We start from the raw sequence: 16,223 nt of genomic DNA on the forward strand, positions 1-16,223 counted from the left end.
TTGGCTCTCTTTTTTTCTTTTTCCTACTCTGTCTCTCTCTCTCTCTCTCTCTTTTTATATAGAAAAACCTAGTCTCTTACGGTGTGTTTAGCTAACCGAATCGAGAGGTTTCAGTCAAGGAGTTGGTGGATCCAATACTAAAGAACGTCAATTTGATATTGTATCAACTCCTTACAACAGGCTCAAGAGTTTACAACTCTTTACTTCTCGTGATTCTAAAGTATTTTTTGGGACAAGGAATAGAGTTGTGAACTTCTGAACTCTAAAAATTGATGTTTTTAACTATGTAACCAATAAATTCCTTTAGCCAAACAAGGAGTGAAATTTGAAACTCCAGTCCTCTAACTCCTTTGATCATTTTATCATTTTATGTTGGTAGTCTTTGGATTATGTTAAGGATTTTAGTGAATTCTCGTTTGGTATGTGAAGGCTGTAGAGGGAAGTTTTCTAAACACTGTTTTCCATAAACGAAATATTTAATAATGGTGTGGAATTTACAAAATAAAATACTATATCATCAAATGTTAAAAAGTCATAGTGTATATTGCAGTAAGATTATATTCCAACTCCCACAATTAATAATAGTGATTTGTGTAGGACAAATTCAAAACAAGGAGGAATGTAAAAGGCATTAGGTGACTTTGAGTACATAGAAGATCTATTTATCAAGAATATGGTTTTGAATAATTAGTTGCTAGAGAAGCAACGGTTGGAGGTGATTGATAAGAAAAACCTTTCTCCTATTTTTTTTTGTTTTGTTATTATATTCTCTCTTTTTAAGATGAGCAAACTATGCTTTCACAAAAATGAATACATTTGAAAAATCAAACTAATTCTTTAAAATCAACATTTGAATATTAAGTTATTTGAATTGTGAGAATGTGTTTTTGACAACATAATAATTATTGATCAAGAATATGGTTTTGAACAATTAGATGCTAGAGAAATAAAAGTCTCTAAAAGTTAAAAGCTGATCGATAAGAAAAACCTTAATCAATAAACGCTAAACAAGAAAGTCATCTTTGATATTCTCCTACTTTTTTTTTTGTTAATGTACATGTATTGTTTTGTTTGTTTGTTTTTTAAGACAAGCACGTTATGCTTTTCACAATTCTTGAAATAAATACATTTGAAAACTCAAACTAATTCTTTAAAATCATCATTTATATTTGGACTGTGAAAACGTGTTTAGAACATACATATAAAAATGATCTTTTCAACAAACATGATAATTATCAAACAAGACCAAAATTTATAGATCAAATAAAGCTTTTAATAAAATATCTAAATATATATCATGCATGTGCTTGCATCGATTGCTACCTAAGATAATATTCTTTTCCATTAGTAGAATTGCACATATTCACATGTGTTTGCCAAATGGAGAACCTAACTACTAAAACTTTTTTTGTAGCTTCTCTTAACAAGTTCTAAGAATAATTCTACAATTTTGAGTCAAGTATATACTTCCATGTGTTCATATGCAATCCCAATTAGAAAATAGCAAGCAAATCTCTTTTTATCTTTTCAAATATAGATTTGTTTAACTTTTCAAATACTTTATTTAAATTTATTAGCGTCTCCCTTTAATAGGATATAAAGTTTTATTATATTTTGTAAATATTTTCTAACAATTTTACGGTTAACATTAATTCTCCTTTCACAATTTTCTTACGTTCAATTATTTTTATATACTGCTCCTCACTAAATCAAATCCTCCACTCATTTTTCAAGTTTCAAAAGGCTATCGATTGCATTTAAAAGCATTTAGCCGTGCGCTTCATGTTTCATAAAAAACTAAACATAATTTACAATGAATGTGAAAACAAACTAAAATAAATTGAGTTATGATCCTTCTATTAAGAATGAAAAAAATAGTTCAAATTAATTTCCACAAAGTAGGAGATATAAACTTTAAAAACTAACCCAATTTCCAATAATTTATACCTGGAAATTCTGAAGAAAAAAAAAAAGTTTATACAAAATGGGCAGAGAAATGAGCATGTGAAGACAATTATCTTCTTGTGGTGAATATAAGATATAAAACAATCTTGAGTTATTTATTCTTTTGGTATATGTAGGCTGGCTGCTCCATATCTATCAGCCTACGGCAATTACAAGTTGAAGGCAAAAGATGCAAAGTAAATTTATTTTCACCTGATGAGTTTGATTCTAGTTTGAGAGAGTTCAGTTTTCTTGAAAATTATTTCTTCTTGGTTGATTGGGTTTGAAAACCTTGGATTCAAACAAGCTTAGTCACGATGATGAAAATATATTTATGAAACTGAAATATTTAACAAAAATAAAGAGCATTGAAGGAACTCACTAGTTGTGTTTTCCATCATGGAATTGAGCATTCTTTGAAGATTTGAAAGTTTCTAGAAATTTCTTGGCCTTCTCTAGTTCTTGCTTCTGTCTTGACCTATCCCATTTATGTTCAGCTGCCAATATCTCGATTACTCGTGGTAATGCGTGGTTAGCAGCGTCCGTATCGAGGAAAGCGAGTCTTGATCTTCTGGCAATGAAATCCACTGCAGATTCACAGTACTCGTGTCGTGCACAGTATGCAACTTCTGCCTCTAAGAAAGGGTAGCCATGGGCTAACCGCTTGCCCAAACTCTCATTCTAACATTTGAAAAGGAAAGAAAGAAAGAAAAAGATTTAGTCCTGGAAATCTTATCAGACAATCTAGACTAAAAATGTTTCTATAAGGTAAAAAAATCATTTAATAGTACGTAATATGTATAAACCTTTAGCAGCTCCATTTATGTTAAATCTCCTACTTAGACTCCTTTTGATAACAATTTGGTCTCTAATTTTTCAAAAAGTTTGCTTGTTTTCTCATAGGGTGGTTTACATCTTTTCTAAGAAAATATTTGAATTCTTAGCCAAATTCTAAAAAAAAAAACTCATTAAGAACTATTTTTTTTAGTTTTCAAAACTTGACTGGATAATAAAACCTAGAAATCAATAAGTGGATGCACCGGTAATTCAACTATTATTTTCCCAACATTTTTGTTGAAATCAGCCCTAACTGCGCAAGATCAAATCAGGCCTCCGGATCAGATTTGGAAGGCAACAAAATAGCTGCTTTTACAACGATTACACCGGCTTGGGGGAAGGGAGAACATAGGGTTCCTTTCTTTAACCATGTCTCCTTCGTTAAGGGACCTACTAAAATCCGTCACCTTTTTGGGCACTTTCTTCCTCCAAAAATCTATCAGAACTGCTTCCACGAAACACCGTCACCATTTCCTTGGGTGTTAAGAAAGGAGAAGAAAGATTTAGGTAAAACAATCCCATTTGAATAAAACTCCACCAGCCTAAAACCTTTGGTCAGAACTAAACACATTCAAGAAGGTGAGAAAGCTCAATCCAAGCAAATTCAAGATTCCCGCCAGATCAGGCAATCCTTAACTAATAAAGATACAGAACACCAAATTTCATCACTCAAGGTTGTAATGTTGGTCATCGATCTGACCAGAAATGGATTGGGATCCATTACCAACTTTAATCTTCAATACTTCCTTTATTTTCACTCTAGATTAAGGAATAAAGTTCCTAGGACTTGCTATTGGATACCTCCAAGGAGGGTCTATTTCCTGAGACTAGGAGGAACACCATAACAATTTGGAGGTTAAAACCACGTTACTATCCTGCAGATTGCCTGATCTGAGAAATTAATGATGGCGACTGACACATATAACCATTATTCCCATGCGGATTCGTAGACTAATGCCTATCCAACCCTAATGTGATTATTTTTGAAAAAAAATAAACAGAGGGAATTGGTTTATGGATAATGTGATTATCCTACCATTATGCAGAATTAAGGAGAGTCAAACGTAATTGATCTCTTTCGAGATGTGAAGTAAGAACTAAAAGAAGTAAATAAATAAAAAGAACAAAAAAGGGTTAGCAATGGTACAGAGAGAAATGCAAACCTGGGCTATGGCGGCCACTCTCTCAGCTAAAACGCCATAAGCTTGAGATAAATGTCTAGCAGCTGCAGTGTCCATAACCCCGGGGACAACTTTACCATTATGAGTCTTCTTCATGCGTAAATATTGTTGAGCTAAGACAGTGAAATATGCAGGTTCCCATCCATCTCCACCAGCAAGCTGCAGCTTATCAGTTACACATTCATTTGTCGGCTTCAGCTTGCCAGACTTTATAGCCGCACTAACTGCATCCTCCGCCATGCTGAAACCAAATCCAATCAGAACTATACTCACGGTGAAAAGAAAAGAGTAAAAAACATTGAATGCAGAAGAAAAGTAAAAGGCTAAAATGAAAAAGAACAGATAGAAACGAGTGGTTATGTGATTGATTATGTCTGGCAATACAGTAACGTTTAATTTAGACAATAGAGTGGCAAGACATCTCATGTGTAAGGCTCACTAAGAATTCCTTTCTGCCAGCCTACACAGCAAGAAATATTGAAGAATTGCTACATGCATTAAGATTTCCATTTCAATTATTAACAATTCTCAAGCGTGTACACAAGGCATTATAATCGCAGCCAGGATAATAGTACCTCCGATAAGTAGTCCATTTCCCACCGGTGATTGTGACCAATCCAGGATAATCTTCACATACAACATGATCTCTTGAGATGCTCTCTGTATTTTTAGCCGATGGATCAATAGCCAAAGGACGAATACCACTCCATGCTGAGAGAACATCTGTTCGCCTCACCTAAAATTTGGAAGAAAATTGAGTTTGGGTCTCTTGGAGAAGGCTACCAGAATGGAAAATGGAAACAATTTTTATCAAGCGCAAGTCAGAGTGAAGTTTAATAGAATAACATTAACAACTATTGAGGTGTCATGAGAACTTAAAAATTCAAACGTATACATAATATATAAGTTATCCATCAGACAATCCCGACCAACATATCTACAGTCCTCTTTGCTGCATCACTATACCAGAAGTCAAAATGATATCGCTGACCACCATCTAAAGTCCTCAATGGATTGGTAAATAAAACAATAATCTAAGACATCTTGTTCTTACCACAAAGCAGAACAAAGACGCCCTCGTATAAAATATTGAAAGAGATATTTCAACTGTTTGAAATCTTATCACAGCTATTCATACAATCAAGTTATGTTGAAAAGAAAAGGTAACATTTAACTTTGTACCAAAACCTACAAAGAAACAGGTGTTAATGAGAAAAAAAATACCTTTTGGGTTAAAATATAAAATCCACATACCTTCACGTTAAGGTAATCAGAGATTGCATCCAGTATAAACTGAATTTCATCCTCATGTGGCTCAGGAAGCATCGTGATGCCTGTGTTGGAATCTGTGGTTCCAGCAACTGTTCGTCCTAACCATGGAAGCATAAACACAACACGCCCGTCCTTAGTCTTGGGAACAATTAGACCCATTCCTTCAGGAGAATAATAATCAGGTAGAACTATATGGACACCACTGCTAGGACAGATCATAGACACTGCCTCTTTATCAGCCATCTTTCTAACTGAGTCACAAAATGGCCCAGCAGCATTGACAATCACCTTTGCATAGGTATCAAACTCTCTACCTGGTACACATAAATAGTCAGAGAGGACCACATATATATAATTAATTGTGTACATTCCAACTGATGCCATTTATCCGAGATACAAAACCATGTAAAATCTAGTTCCATATTCGAACAGGAGGTTATTGCAGTGATCTTAAATCAATATAGCAAGTGATCAACAAAAAAGACAGTGTTTGGAAGGTTCTAGCCATATTTTAAAGGAGATAATTTTTCCAAACCCCACAACTGAAGTCCAATCCTACAACAGTAATTGCCACAAAACAGCAAAAAACCAAGAAGGGAAAGAGTAAGAATAAACTTTTTCTTTATAGAGAGAGAATGAGCCATGAAAATTCCAATTACAGTAAAACTTTAAGCATCCACATGACATACCCTATAACAATTAACTAAAAAAAGGTCTTCCAAAACAATTCAATTCAGATATAGAAGATTGCAAAAGAGGGTATTTTGGCACCTGACAACTTGTCACGAATTCTAGCACCAATAATTCGATCACTGGCCTCATCCTTCAAAAATCCCACAACTTCAGCATGGTTAAGCACCGCTGCGCCAGCGAGAGCGGCAGTACAAGCCAGCCCTACATTGACCCGCGAGTCATTCATCTGCCCATCGTAATACACCACAGTGCCTTTCAAACTCCTGCCCCCACCATTCCTAGCAAGGGTAGGGAAGAGCTCCACAGACTCCTGAGCAGAATAGTACCGAGATAAGTGCAAGAGACGACGCCCTGCAACAAGATCGTACATCTTCAACCCAATCCAATAGTAGATGACCTCGAACCAGTCAAAACAAGGTGTCATGCAGGGCAACGCATGGCATAAGTGCGGTGCATTTTCAATAAACTGTTTTCGTTCCTCAAGCGCATGAAACACCAGTTTAAGCTGCTTATAATCCAAATTGAACACTGCTTTCTCCAAATACCGCACGCCTGAGAACGAATACGAGGCATTTTAGCATCCAATAACTAGAAACCTATAACAATTCAATGTTATTGATAATCAATCCATCTGTATCTGAAATTAACATAAAAATCGGAACCAGAATTAAGAAATCGAGTAGCAGAATTTCAGTGTATCATTCATTATACTGCGAACGAACCAACAAATGAACAATGACATAATATAAAATTCTTCAAATTCTAAGTACCTCCATGAATGAGCTTCGTAGAGCGCGAAGACGTGCCGGACGAGAAATCCTCGCGCTCGACGAGACCAACGCGAAGCCCTCTTGTGACGGCATTAAGAGCGACTCCACAGCCGGTAGCACCTCCGCCGACGACGAGAATGTCAAGCGGGTTGACGGGACTGGCTCCGATCAAAGCAGACTCCTGGACTGATCGCGGTGGAACGACTGCAGACGGATCATTGATCTTGTTTCTGTAGGACTCAAGCGCGTGACCACTGGTGCCACGGTCATTGGAGGAGAGAGAAGGTTGAAGTAGGATTGAGCCACCGGCTGCGGTGGCTACGGCGGCGACGGCGAGCTTGCTCAGCCGTGTGGCGGTGGCCATAGTAAGAGCGGTGGTTCAAGACAGCGGGAAAGATGGTGATGATGTCGTGTTGCAATAGAATCGCAGTCAATTTATGAATATAAAAACATATTAATTAATCGATCAATTAAAAACCTTTAACAAAAAAGGAATATTATAAATTTACGGAAAATTGGAGAAGTCTTGTGGATGGAAACTCGGAATTCGGATTTGGAATTGGCAATTGGGAATTCAATTATCATTATCATCATCATCATTATTATTATTATCTTTATATAATATACGAATATATCGTTGTATGGTGATACAACAAAATTATATAATTTATTTCTTCTTTTTTATTATGATTTGTTTTTTTTTTTAAATTATTATTTAAAAAAAGTAGAATTTTCATACCAAATAAAAGAAAAATATTCTAAAGAAAACAAATACGAAGGAAGAACAAAAAAAAAATTGTCAAATTACCAATCAAACAATTAAATTAATATTAAAACGTTTTAGAGATCTACAATGTGAATTAAAAAACAAAACTGAATTTAAAATTATAATATTTTAAAATTTCAAACTAAATGAAAATTAAATTCAAAATTTTCAATAAAAAAAACCACTCTTCTTGCTGTTTCTAATAAAATATATAAAGATAATGAATGCAAAGTATATGTATTTCAAAAAAGAGAATTATCATATATAATAAAGAAATTATTTACAAAATAAAAAGGTTAATAAATTTTGGTGTATTTTGTAAATTGTTTAAAGTTATTTTAACCTTTTAAGAAAATATCTCTTTAAGAAAAGTAAAGAAGAAGGCTTCTTTAAAAAAAAAAAAAAATGAAAAATAATGAAACTTAAAAATAGACAGTGAAAGAATATTATGATAGCAAAATATTCCTAAACTGCGATGTAAGATTCAAATCCTATTTACTAAAATGAGTAAACAAAATTTTGCTAAATTTAATTTTTTTTGCTATACTTATAAATTACATTTGAAGGGTAAATATTCCGTAAATTACAAATTTGTAAGTGTTTCCATAAATTATAAATTTGTAAGCAAACTACATTTGCAAAATGAAAGTCTCTATTTAAATAGTTTTAATCTTTTTTTGTTGTTGTTATATTTGGAAATATCCTTAAAATAAAATTGAATAATAATTTATATATTCTTTAGATTTCTTTTAAATAAAAAAATTAACAAACTATTTATATTTTATAGAACGAAATGCTAAAAATAAAATTTATTATACAAACTGTAAATATTTTGTCAAATATTATATATTTGACAAATTTTCTATTATTTAATTAAAATATTAAGTTAAATAATGGTTAAGATAATTCAAATATATCGTCTATTTAAATAGTGTAATTGTTGTTTACTAAAAAAAAATATGTTTTGGTTATTATAATTTTGCAAGGATAGCGATTTTAATATTCAAATCTTCCACATCCAAATATTCTAAAATATATTATTCAAATGTTCAATTTTAATATATATTTCTAAAATTAGTTTGTTAAATTTCTCTTAAAAAAAATTATTGTAAACGACAAAATTATTAAAATTATTTATAAAAATATAGCAAGATTCTATATCTACATGTTGATATATATTTTAGTTTGCTATATTTAATAATGTTTTTTTATTTCTTAACAAAATTGATTAAATAATAGCAAAAATATGTAAATATGTTTGAGTGAAAAATGCTAACAAGTTTTTGAAAAATCAGCAATTAATTAACTCGGAGGAAGAGAACTAAAATTTGAGTTAGTTATATATATATAGAAACTAAATTAGATATTTGATAATTCACAGAAATAAGTGACATTATAAAAAATTGAAAAATATTAAAGTGGGTTTTTCAAAAATAAAAAAATTAACAAATATTTACACAAAATTATCTGCAAAATCAGTAAAGTCTATTAAACTTTTTAAAACAATTTTTTTTTTTTTTTTATTTTACTTTGTAAATAGTTTTTTTTTTTTTTTTCTTTTGCTACCTATAAAAATTATAAAAAAAGGAAAAAAGAAAGAGAAAAAAAAGGTAAATGTCAGTTGTGGTTGTCCTGATGTGAACAGTGGAGATTGGAGAACATTATGGGCGTTTCATTTGCACCCATTAACCCACTGGTTTTTTTCGTAAATTAATATAATTTTTTTTTTATTATAAAAAGAATACCCTCCGACGTCCGTAGGAGCTCGTGACCCGGCGGCGCCACCGTACAAATGGACTCCGGGATCCACGTGACTTTACCCCCCTCCGTTTTACCCCAGTCACGTGCCGTACGCAATGGTTAAACGTATAAGTAAGTGTTTTAGTTTGTAATGTTGGTTGGGAGTATTTTCAATTTAATCTATTTTCTTTTTTTAAAAAAACAATATCTTATAAGTTTAGTAGTTCCTTTATGCGTAGGACACCATTACAGAGAAAGTAGTATATTGGATGATGATTGTGAGGCCCCAATCATCAAATGATAAATTTATACTCACAATGCTTAGGAAGAAGTTGTCTAAGCATTTGTGATCAATCACAACCCCTACCCACGCATGCACACGTTCAAATATGCCATTCATCAATCATTTGCAAAGTTTAACCTAATTAAATTACATACGTTAACAAGTATCTCACACTCACATACACATATATTATATTGTATTATATGTATTAATACTTTGAGTTTGATTCTATATTTCCATCAGTTCTTTTTAATAAGGGTGGATGGCATTTATCAATAATTTGTGAAGCTTTACCCCATCAAATTATATACACGGGAACAAGTATATTAAGATTTAAATTTGAATAAAAGACATAAGGTAGATTTCTAGAATAGATAAACGATATTCTTTTTTATGAATAATTATTTTTGTGAAGTTCAACCATAGTTACAAAGAAATTATAAAAAATAGCAAATTTTTATGTTTGTAACTTATATGTGATAGAAGTCTATTAATGTTTATCATTGATAGGATCCAAAAACTTGTTATATATTGTAAGTATTTTAGTTTATTTTGCTATATTTGAAAATACTCAAAAATTACAAATTATCAAATTAAATAAAATTTTAATGAAAATAAATGTACTTGGAGATTTTAGACTACATGACAAAAACAAAATGGAAACGGCCAATTGTCCTTTTTAATAAATATTACAATTGCAAGGTTGCATGAATCATGATCATATGCTAAAGGGAATATACGAAACAAAAGCATGGAGTTCTGAATATTTTACTTTTTATTATTATATGCCAAAGTTAGCTAATTTTAGTTAATACTACATACCAAGTGTGGTTAGAATCTCTAGTATTAAAAAATTAGTGCAATTTGATAATAATCATGAAATTGCAAGCCATTGACATTATTTTGTTGGAAGTTTAATTAATTCTCATCACCTCAAGAAAAATTTTGAATTTTATTCTTTCAAAAAATAGAAGTTAAAAATGCAACCAAATTCTGTATGCAAAGGGCAAAAGATTTTCATAATTAATATATACTACTATTTTTATAATTTAATTTGGATTGAAATTTTATTTTTAACCCCAAGCTCTCATTAAGTAACAATTTAGTCTAAATTGTAACAATTTAATCATTATACATTAAAATGTGTAATGATCTAGTTTGTATTGTAAAAGTTAGTGTTAAGGTTTAATAACATTTTTTACATAAATAAATCAATAAACTAATTAGACACTAAATATTTAAAATAAGAAACAACTTAAAATTGACAGATAGTTTTTTTTTTGGATTTGAAACTAAATTGTTAAGTATTTAAAATTTAAAGACTAAATTGTAGAACAAAAGTTAAGAATAAAATTGTAACAATGCAAAAACTAAATCGAAAGTAAAGTATGTAAGTGGTTGTTGTAAACTAAAATTCAAAAACTAAATTAATACCTATGGAACCTAAGAAGATAACCTCATCCACATGGATGTGCGTGCCCAAAATTAAACTATTCCCCTTACAAAAAAAGTTTTTCGTTTAGTACCCTAAATAAAAAGTTTATGCTTTACTTTTTGAAGAATTTTTTTAAAGGAATTTGAAGAACAATTTCTCGGGTGATGGGGAAAATTTTTCCATGAGTTTTTTTTTCTTTTTTTAAATTATTATTTGTAAGAGTTTTGCTCAAATACACGTTGATTAAACTCATTGAACTCAACAAATTTGTTAAAAATGACTATCATTGATTAAATTTATTATCTCTCGATTAATTATTGAATCGTACCGCGCGAAAGTTTAGTTGAATATTCTGAATTAAGTATTCGGTTGATTCATGGCTATTAAAAATTTGGCCTTTGGGTGAAATATACTCTTTCAGATGCAATACTCTATCTTATTCTTATTCTTCCACTATTTTCCTCTCTGATATCCAACCCACCCACCCATGTTATTATTTAAGGGGCAAAATCAAGAATCAACTAAAACACCAAACCTTTTAGTTGTACCGATTAAAAACCAAATTAAAACCCAAAACTTTCGTTCGAATGAAACTAATTGTCACCAACTGTACCTCTTTATAGTAAGAAAAGATCTTTTTTCACCCTTTTTCTTATTCATATGTTTCCAATCAATATCGGTGATGGGGTCGGTCCAACCGCCACCCTAACTGGCTTTTTTCACCCTCTAGATAATTGGACATTCTTATCGAAAATGGCAAAAAGAATCCACCAAAACCCCAGGTAAAGAAAACCAGATGCCATTATATATGATACTTTCTTTGATCCCTTCGATGATGCATTTAAAGATATCAAATAGAGTTTAAACTTCTCCATCCCCATTTGAACATCGTCTAAAAGAAAAGGAAATAAAATCCAAATAATCTTTCTGTCAGTCTCAGGAAATATAGTTTACAAATGCAGATTATGGTTTAAAGGGGAATGAATCTTTCACCATTTTCACATCTGTTTAATGTTACACTTTAGGCTGAAAGTATCAACTAGTCAAATCAAATAACAAAGCGAACGACTGCAGACTCACCAAACTATACACAAATCACATGAGAGCAGGCAGGTTTCCTTTAAAATAAGCCGTTGACAACATTATTCATGTCGTGCAAGATCATGAGGAAGTTGGTCGTGGCAACCGCTTCGCAATCTCCTGCCAAATCAAATAGTGAAAAATTGGTTGATCTCCAAGTGCATTGTGAATAGAAACATGTGGCAGAATCTATAAAGCCATGAATCTTAAACTGCCCCTCTCAGTATGAGTGACATACATTACAAGAGAAACTATATATAAAAGAGAGAGGTTTCTCATCGTTAAGTGATCACAAATGTCTTCACGTAACTCAAGCCACAAAATGTGTTGCTCAATGATTCCAATTTTCGGATGAAATATAGAAACTAACTAATTGACAGAGGACCAGTCATCTGTCATTCAACAAAAAGAGCGCACTTAAAAAGGAAAAATCCTAAGCCTCCAACAGTAGAATCATGAACTAGAGAGAGAGAGACAGAGACGTTCAATAAACAAGCAATACGGACAAATTAGAGGTAAAAAAACAGCATTTCAATCCAAACAAACAACAAATCAGCTAAGAGCTAATAGCCAGAAAATTTCCAAATAAAATTGTCCTCCTGCGGGTCAGATTTTAAGTGTGGCGCTGAGTGTCACAATCGTAACTTCTCGACACGATTGTGCGGCACTTGCTTAGCTCAATCAGCAAGTCAGCCGTTCAAAAATCGGAATCCGCGGTCAAACTCGCGGTATGACGTAGCCTCCCTTCCCGTTCTTGGAAAAATGTTTTTATAAAACGGGAGAGAGAAAGTAAATAGTTGAAAACGTCATAAAGAAAGCATTGAAGACTGTCAATTGCAAGGAAAATAACTCAACATGCAAAGAGTGCGACAAGGCTTGGGCGGGGGTCGGACTTAGTCATGTACCCCCTATAGTACATATTGAGAATTTTGGCCTTGGCAGGCTTGCATATGAAAAAGCCGAAATGTCACACTATGACTCGGCGACACCTAAACGAAAGAATTAACCTAAACTACTTTCAAGACATAAAGATAAAGTGATTTGGGGGTATTCGGGCATACGACCATCGGTAAATAATACCATGGACAATTATGCCCTTGACACTGAGCAATCATGATAGAACCACCAAAAGAGACCTGAGATGAACGTTCTGGCAGCATGGAACTTGATTTGACACCCTATGGAGATAGCATAATGAAAGATACAACCACCAACAAAAGCTGGGTAAAAGAACGTTCCAACCTCACATCTTCTTTAGGTTCAGCACTATCACCAAGAGAGAATTGGTTTGCTAAAGTTCCGCAACTCTAATGAATATTTGTAAAGTTAACTAACTATGACTATCACTTATGCAGTTTCTGAACTTCCAACCTTAAAACAGCAATATTCAAATGTTTAATACCGCTCTGCCAACAGTGAAATATCATAAAAGAATTGCTATACACAATTATGCAACTTGCTTGTTTATGAACAGAGGCTATCAAAGTCATACAAAAAAGGATAAAATCGGAAATACCTCAAACAGCTCATTTATATTATCCGCAGTCTTCGCAGATGTCTCAATAAAGAACATTCCATTCTTCTCTGCATACTCTGTCCCATCCTTCAAAGTGAAACATAAATATCTCCCATTAGTGAGTTAAAATATCTTCCCCATTTTGAAAAAAAGAAACAAATTAGACTAAGAATAAATAAAGAAGACAGGAGGAAGAGGGTGCAAATGCATTTGATTGGATAACACTGATCTTACCTGAACAGATACTTTCCTTTTCTCTTGAAGATCAGCTTTGTTACCAACCAATGCCAAAATGATATCAGGGCTGCCATGCTTCTGTAGCTCCTGTAAGTGCCCAGTATGAATTGTGAAGATTGTGAAAATCATAGCTACAGACACAGCCTTTAAAATCATAGCTACAGACACAGCCTTTTTAATATAACTACCAAGTTCCAACCAAAAAGAGCCATAAGTTCTCAAAAATCAGTTGTCCCTTGGTCAAGTAGGCACTTTTTCTAACGACCAACTACAAATGTTACCAACAACAACTATACTTGAAATGAAAAATCAGAGTGCCGGAGTGAGAGAATCAGGATTGAGGACCATCAAAGGAAATGCGAAAAGTCCATATACCATGCATGTAAACCAAAAATGAGGAGAGGGTACAGGGGAAAACAGACAGATAGTGACGAGTATGATTATCTGATAATGTGCTCATCGATTAAAAAGAATTCCATTTTGTTATAAATTTGGTCACCGGTGAGTGGGATGCTCAACTAATGATATAGTACCGAAACTACCTCATCACTTTGAAAACATACCTTAACCCAATATTGTGCTTTGGCAAAGGAATCGGAGCTTGTTATATCATATACAATAACTGCAACTGCAGCACCTCTATAGTAAAGTGGTGCTAATGCAGCATACCTATATCAAGAAAAATCAACAGCGATAACATCTTGCAACAAGAAGCTCTTGTGAACTTGAAAATAGACAGAATAGCGCTACCAATGAGAATATTGTTACTTGCTAAGAAGTTAAAAAACACATGTTTGAGGATATGAGATACCAACTAGAAATTTATCCTCGAACCAACTAGAAATTTGGATAATTCTACCTCTCTTGCCCAGCAGTATCCCATATTTCAAACTTCACCGTTGTGGAATCTTGAAGAGCTATCGTTTGTGATAAGAATGATGCTCCAACAGTTACCTAATTCTCTCAACAAAACACGTCTTATCAAAAGATTGTAGTTACTCTGGGAATCCAATGATAAAAGTATAAATTTTTTTTTGTATCAAGCGTGTATTTATTTCAATAATTTACAGTCTGTAACATGTCCTAACCTTAGACGTTGGATCAAACTGACCACGGACAAAGCGAAGAACAATACAGCTTTTACCGACACCAGAATCACCTAGCAGGACAAGCTGCATAAAGACAGAAAGAGAAGATGGAAAAAGAAGATATCATAAAAACTTTTAAGCATTCTAAGAAATGATACATAAGCATATCTTTAACTTCAGATATCATTAAATTCATAGCTCAATTATCAGTTTAAGAACGAGGAAAACATTGTTGCATCTTAGCTATCGTATATTTGTCTTGAATTGTTAGTCAACAACATCAGACTGTAATAGAGTCCATTAGCAGTACAAAATCAAAAAGGAAAACTACAAGTAAATAGTTGGGTGCTTCTCAAATACCTTGACGCGTAAATTCTTGGAATCAGCTGCACTGTTCTCTGGATTAAGCCCACCCGATCGCCCAGAAGCCCTGTCTGCATTATAAACCCCCCCAAAAAATCAATGAAACTCAATAGAACTCCTGTGAGTAACAGTAAAACCTTAATAGCAGATACCTAAGGAAAAACCCAGCAAACCCTAATGTCCCCCGTTAAAAAAAATCAAGGAACCAAGCCAACTCCATAATTAACAACATAGAACAGACCAAACAATCAACCTCCTAAATTCTCGATACACCCTCTTTGAACAAACATAAATAAACGAATAAGGAATCTGATAGACGTAACAAAGCAGAAGCAATGAAATTAAAGAATTGAAAATACCTGGGACAGAGGAGGAGCAACCCATGGCGATAAAGGGTATTTAAAAATAAGCGATACAAGTAATTGGTTTGTGATTAAACTTTCGTAGAGTCTGTGCAGAAATTGGAGAATTCTGCGAAAGAGACAAAAAAAGCTTGCGCCTTTGGGACTGGTTCGTTAATGGCTGTTAAAAGTTTTCCCAATATTTGACAACTCGACTTTCTCAATTGAATCGCGAAGAAGAACGAACGACATTGTCTCGCGTAAAAACGACGTGTCGGATTCGGGAAAGCCGATCCGAATCCGATATGTCGAAGAAAAGAAGATGAAACCCCAGTTGATTTGAGGCCCAATACGAAATTAGGCTAATTGGGCTAATTGGGCCGGGCTTCTATATAAGTGAATCATTTTTTTTCTTTCTTTAAAGACATCTCTTAAAACATTAAAAATATAAAATTTGGCCTTTTCTTTTTCTCTCCATAATGAATTGGTAGATAATAGACATTAATGTTTGATTCAAAACACTAGTTTTCTTTTTCCTTTTGAAAACTAGATATATTACCTTAGATTTCCCTCATTTCTAAATAACCGGTTTTTTTTTTTTTAGTTTTTAGAAATCGACTTATTTCATTAAAACAATAACTTTCGAGAAAACGTAATTTATAAGTGAAAGTAGTTTT

General features: G+C 32.9%; 2 protein-coding genes across 3 annotated transcripts; both read right to left on the reverse strand.

The window, feature by feature from the left end:
* Nucleotides 1–1,913: 1,913 nt before the first annotated feature.
* Nucleotides 1,914–7,267, reverse strand: LOC103496445 (glycerol-3-phosphate dehydrogenase SDP6, mitochondrial). Of its 2 annotated transcripts, XM_017046531.2 has the most exons (7): nucleotides 6,698–7,267; nucleotides 6,006–6,479; nucleotides 5,217–5,548; nucleotides 4,538–4,698; nucleotides 3,945–4,203; nucleotides 2,327–2,625; nucleotides 1,914–2,235 (listed from the first exon to the last, which is right to left on the reverse strand). In XM_017046531.2, coding segments are annotated over exons 1-7 (1,890 nt in total). In that variant the 5' UTR covers nucleotides 7,062–7,267; the 3' UTR covers nucleotides 1,914–2,234. The 2 variants fall into 2 exon arrangements, with proteins under 2 accessions (XP_016902020.2, XP_008456517.2); XM_008458295.3 differs by lacking the exon at nucleotides 1,914–2,235 and having other exon boundaries at nucleotides 2,246–2,625.
* A 4,547-nt stretch (nucleotides 7,268–11,814) lies between these two features.
* LOC103496444 (ras-related protein RABF1) lies at nucleotides 11,815–15,799 on the reverse strand. The gene is made up of 8 exons (XM_008458293.3): nucleotides 15,565–15,799; nucleotides 15,203–15,276; nucleotides 14,843–14,926; nucleotides 14,614–14,708; nucleotides 14,318–14,423; nucleotides 13,752–13,841; nucleotides 13,518–13,604; nucleotides 11,815–12,121 (listed from the first exon to the last, which is right to left on the reverse strand). Exons 1-8 carry the CDS (start codon nucleotides 15,587–15,589, stop codon nucleotides 12,083–12,085), a joined length of 600 nt encoding a protein of 199 aa, XP_008456515.1. The 5' UTR covers nucleotides 15,590–15,799; the 3' UTR covers nucleotides 11,815–12,082.
* Between the last annotated feature and the right edge of the window lie 424 nt (nucleotides 15,800–16,223).

The sequence above is a fragment of the Cucumis melo genome, chromosome 3 (genome assembly GCF_025177605.1).
Source record: "Cucumis melo cultivar AY chromosome 3, USDA_Cmelo_AY_1.0, whole genome shotgun sequence".
Classification (NCBI taxonomy): Eukaryota; Viridiplantae; Streptophyta; class Magnoliopsida; order Cucurbitales; family Cucurbitaceae; genus Cucumis; species Cucumis melo.

Bases quoted from the DNA above. Each gene is read 5' to 3' on its own strand.
- LOC103496445 (XM_017046531.2), bottom strand. From the start codon at position 7,061: ATGGCCACCGCCACACGGCTGAGCAAGCTCGCCGTCGCCGCCGTAGCC. The intron at 5,549-6,005 runs GTGCCAAAATAC...TATGTGTACCAG, and splicing joins AATTCGTGACAAGTTGTCAG to GTAGAGAGTTTGATACCTAT. The intron at 4,204-4,537 runs GTACTATTATCC...ATTTGGTTTCAG, and splicing joins AAATGGACTACTTATCGGAG to CATGGCGGAGGATGCAGTTA.
- LOC103496444 (XM_008458293.3), bottom strand. From the start codon at position 15,589: ATGGGTTGCTCCTCCTCTGTCCCAG. The intron at 15,277-15,564 runs GTATTTTCAATT...TTTATAATGCAG, and splicing joins TTGCTCCTCCTCTGTCCCAG to ACAGGGCTTCTGGGCGATCG. The intron at 12,122-13,517 runs GTATTTCCGATT...TTGATTTGGCAG, and splicing joins ATATAAATGAGCTGTTTGAG to GAGATTGCGAAGCGGTTGCC.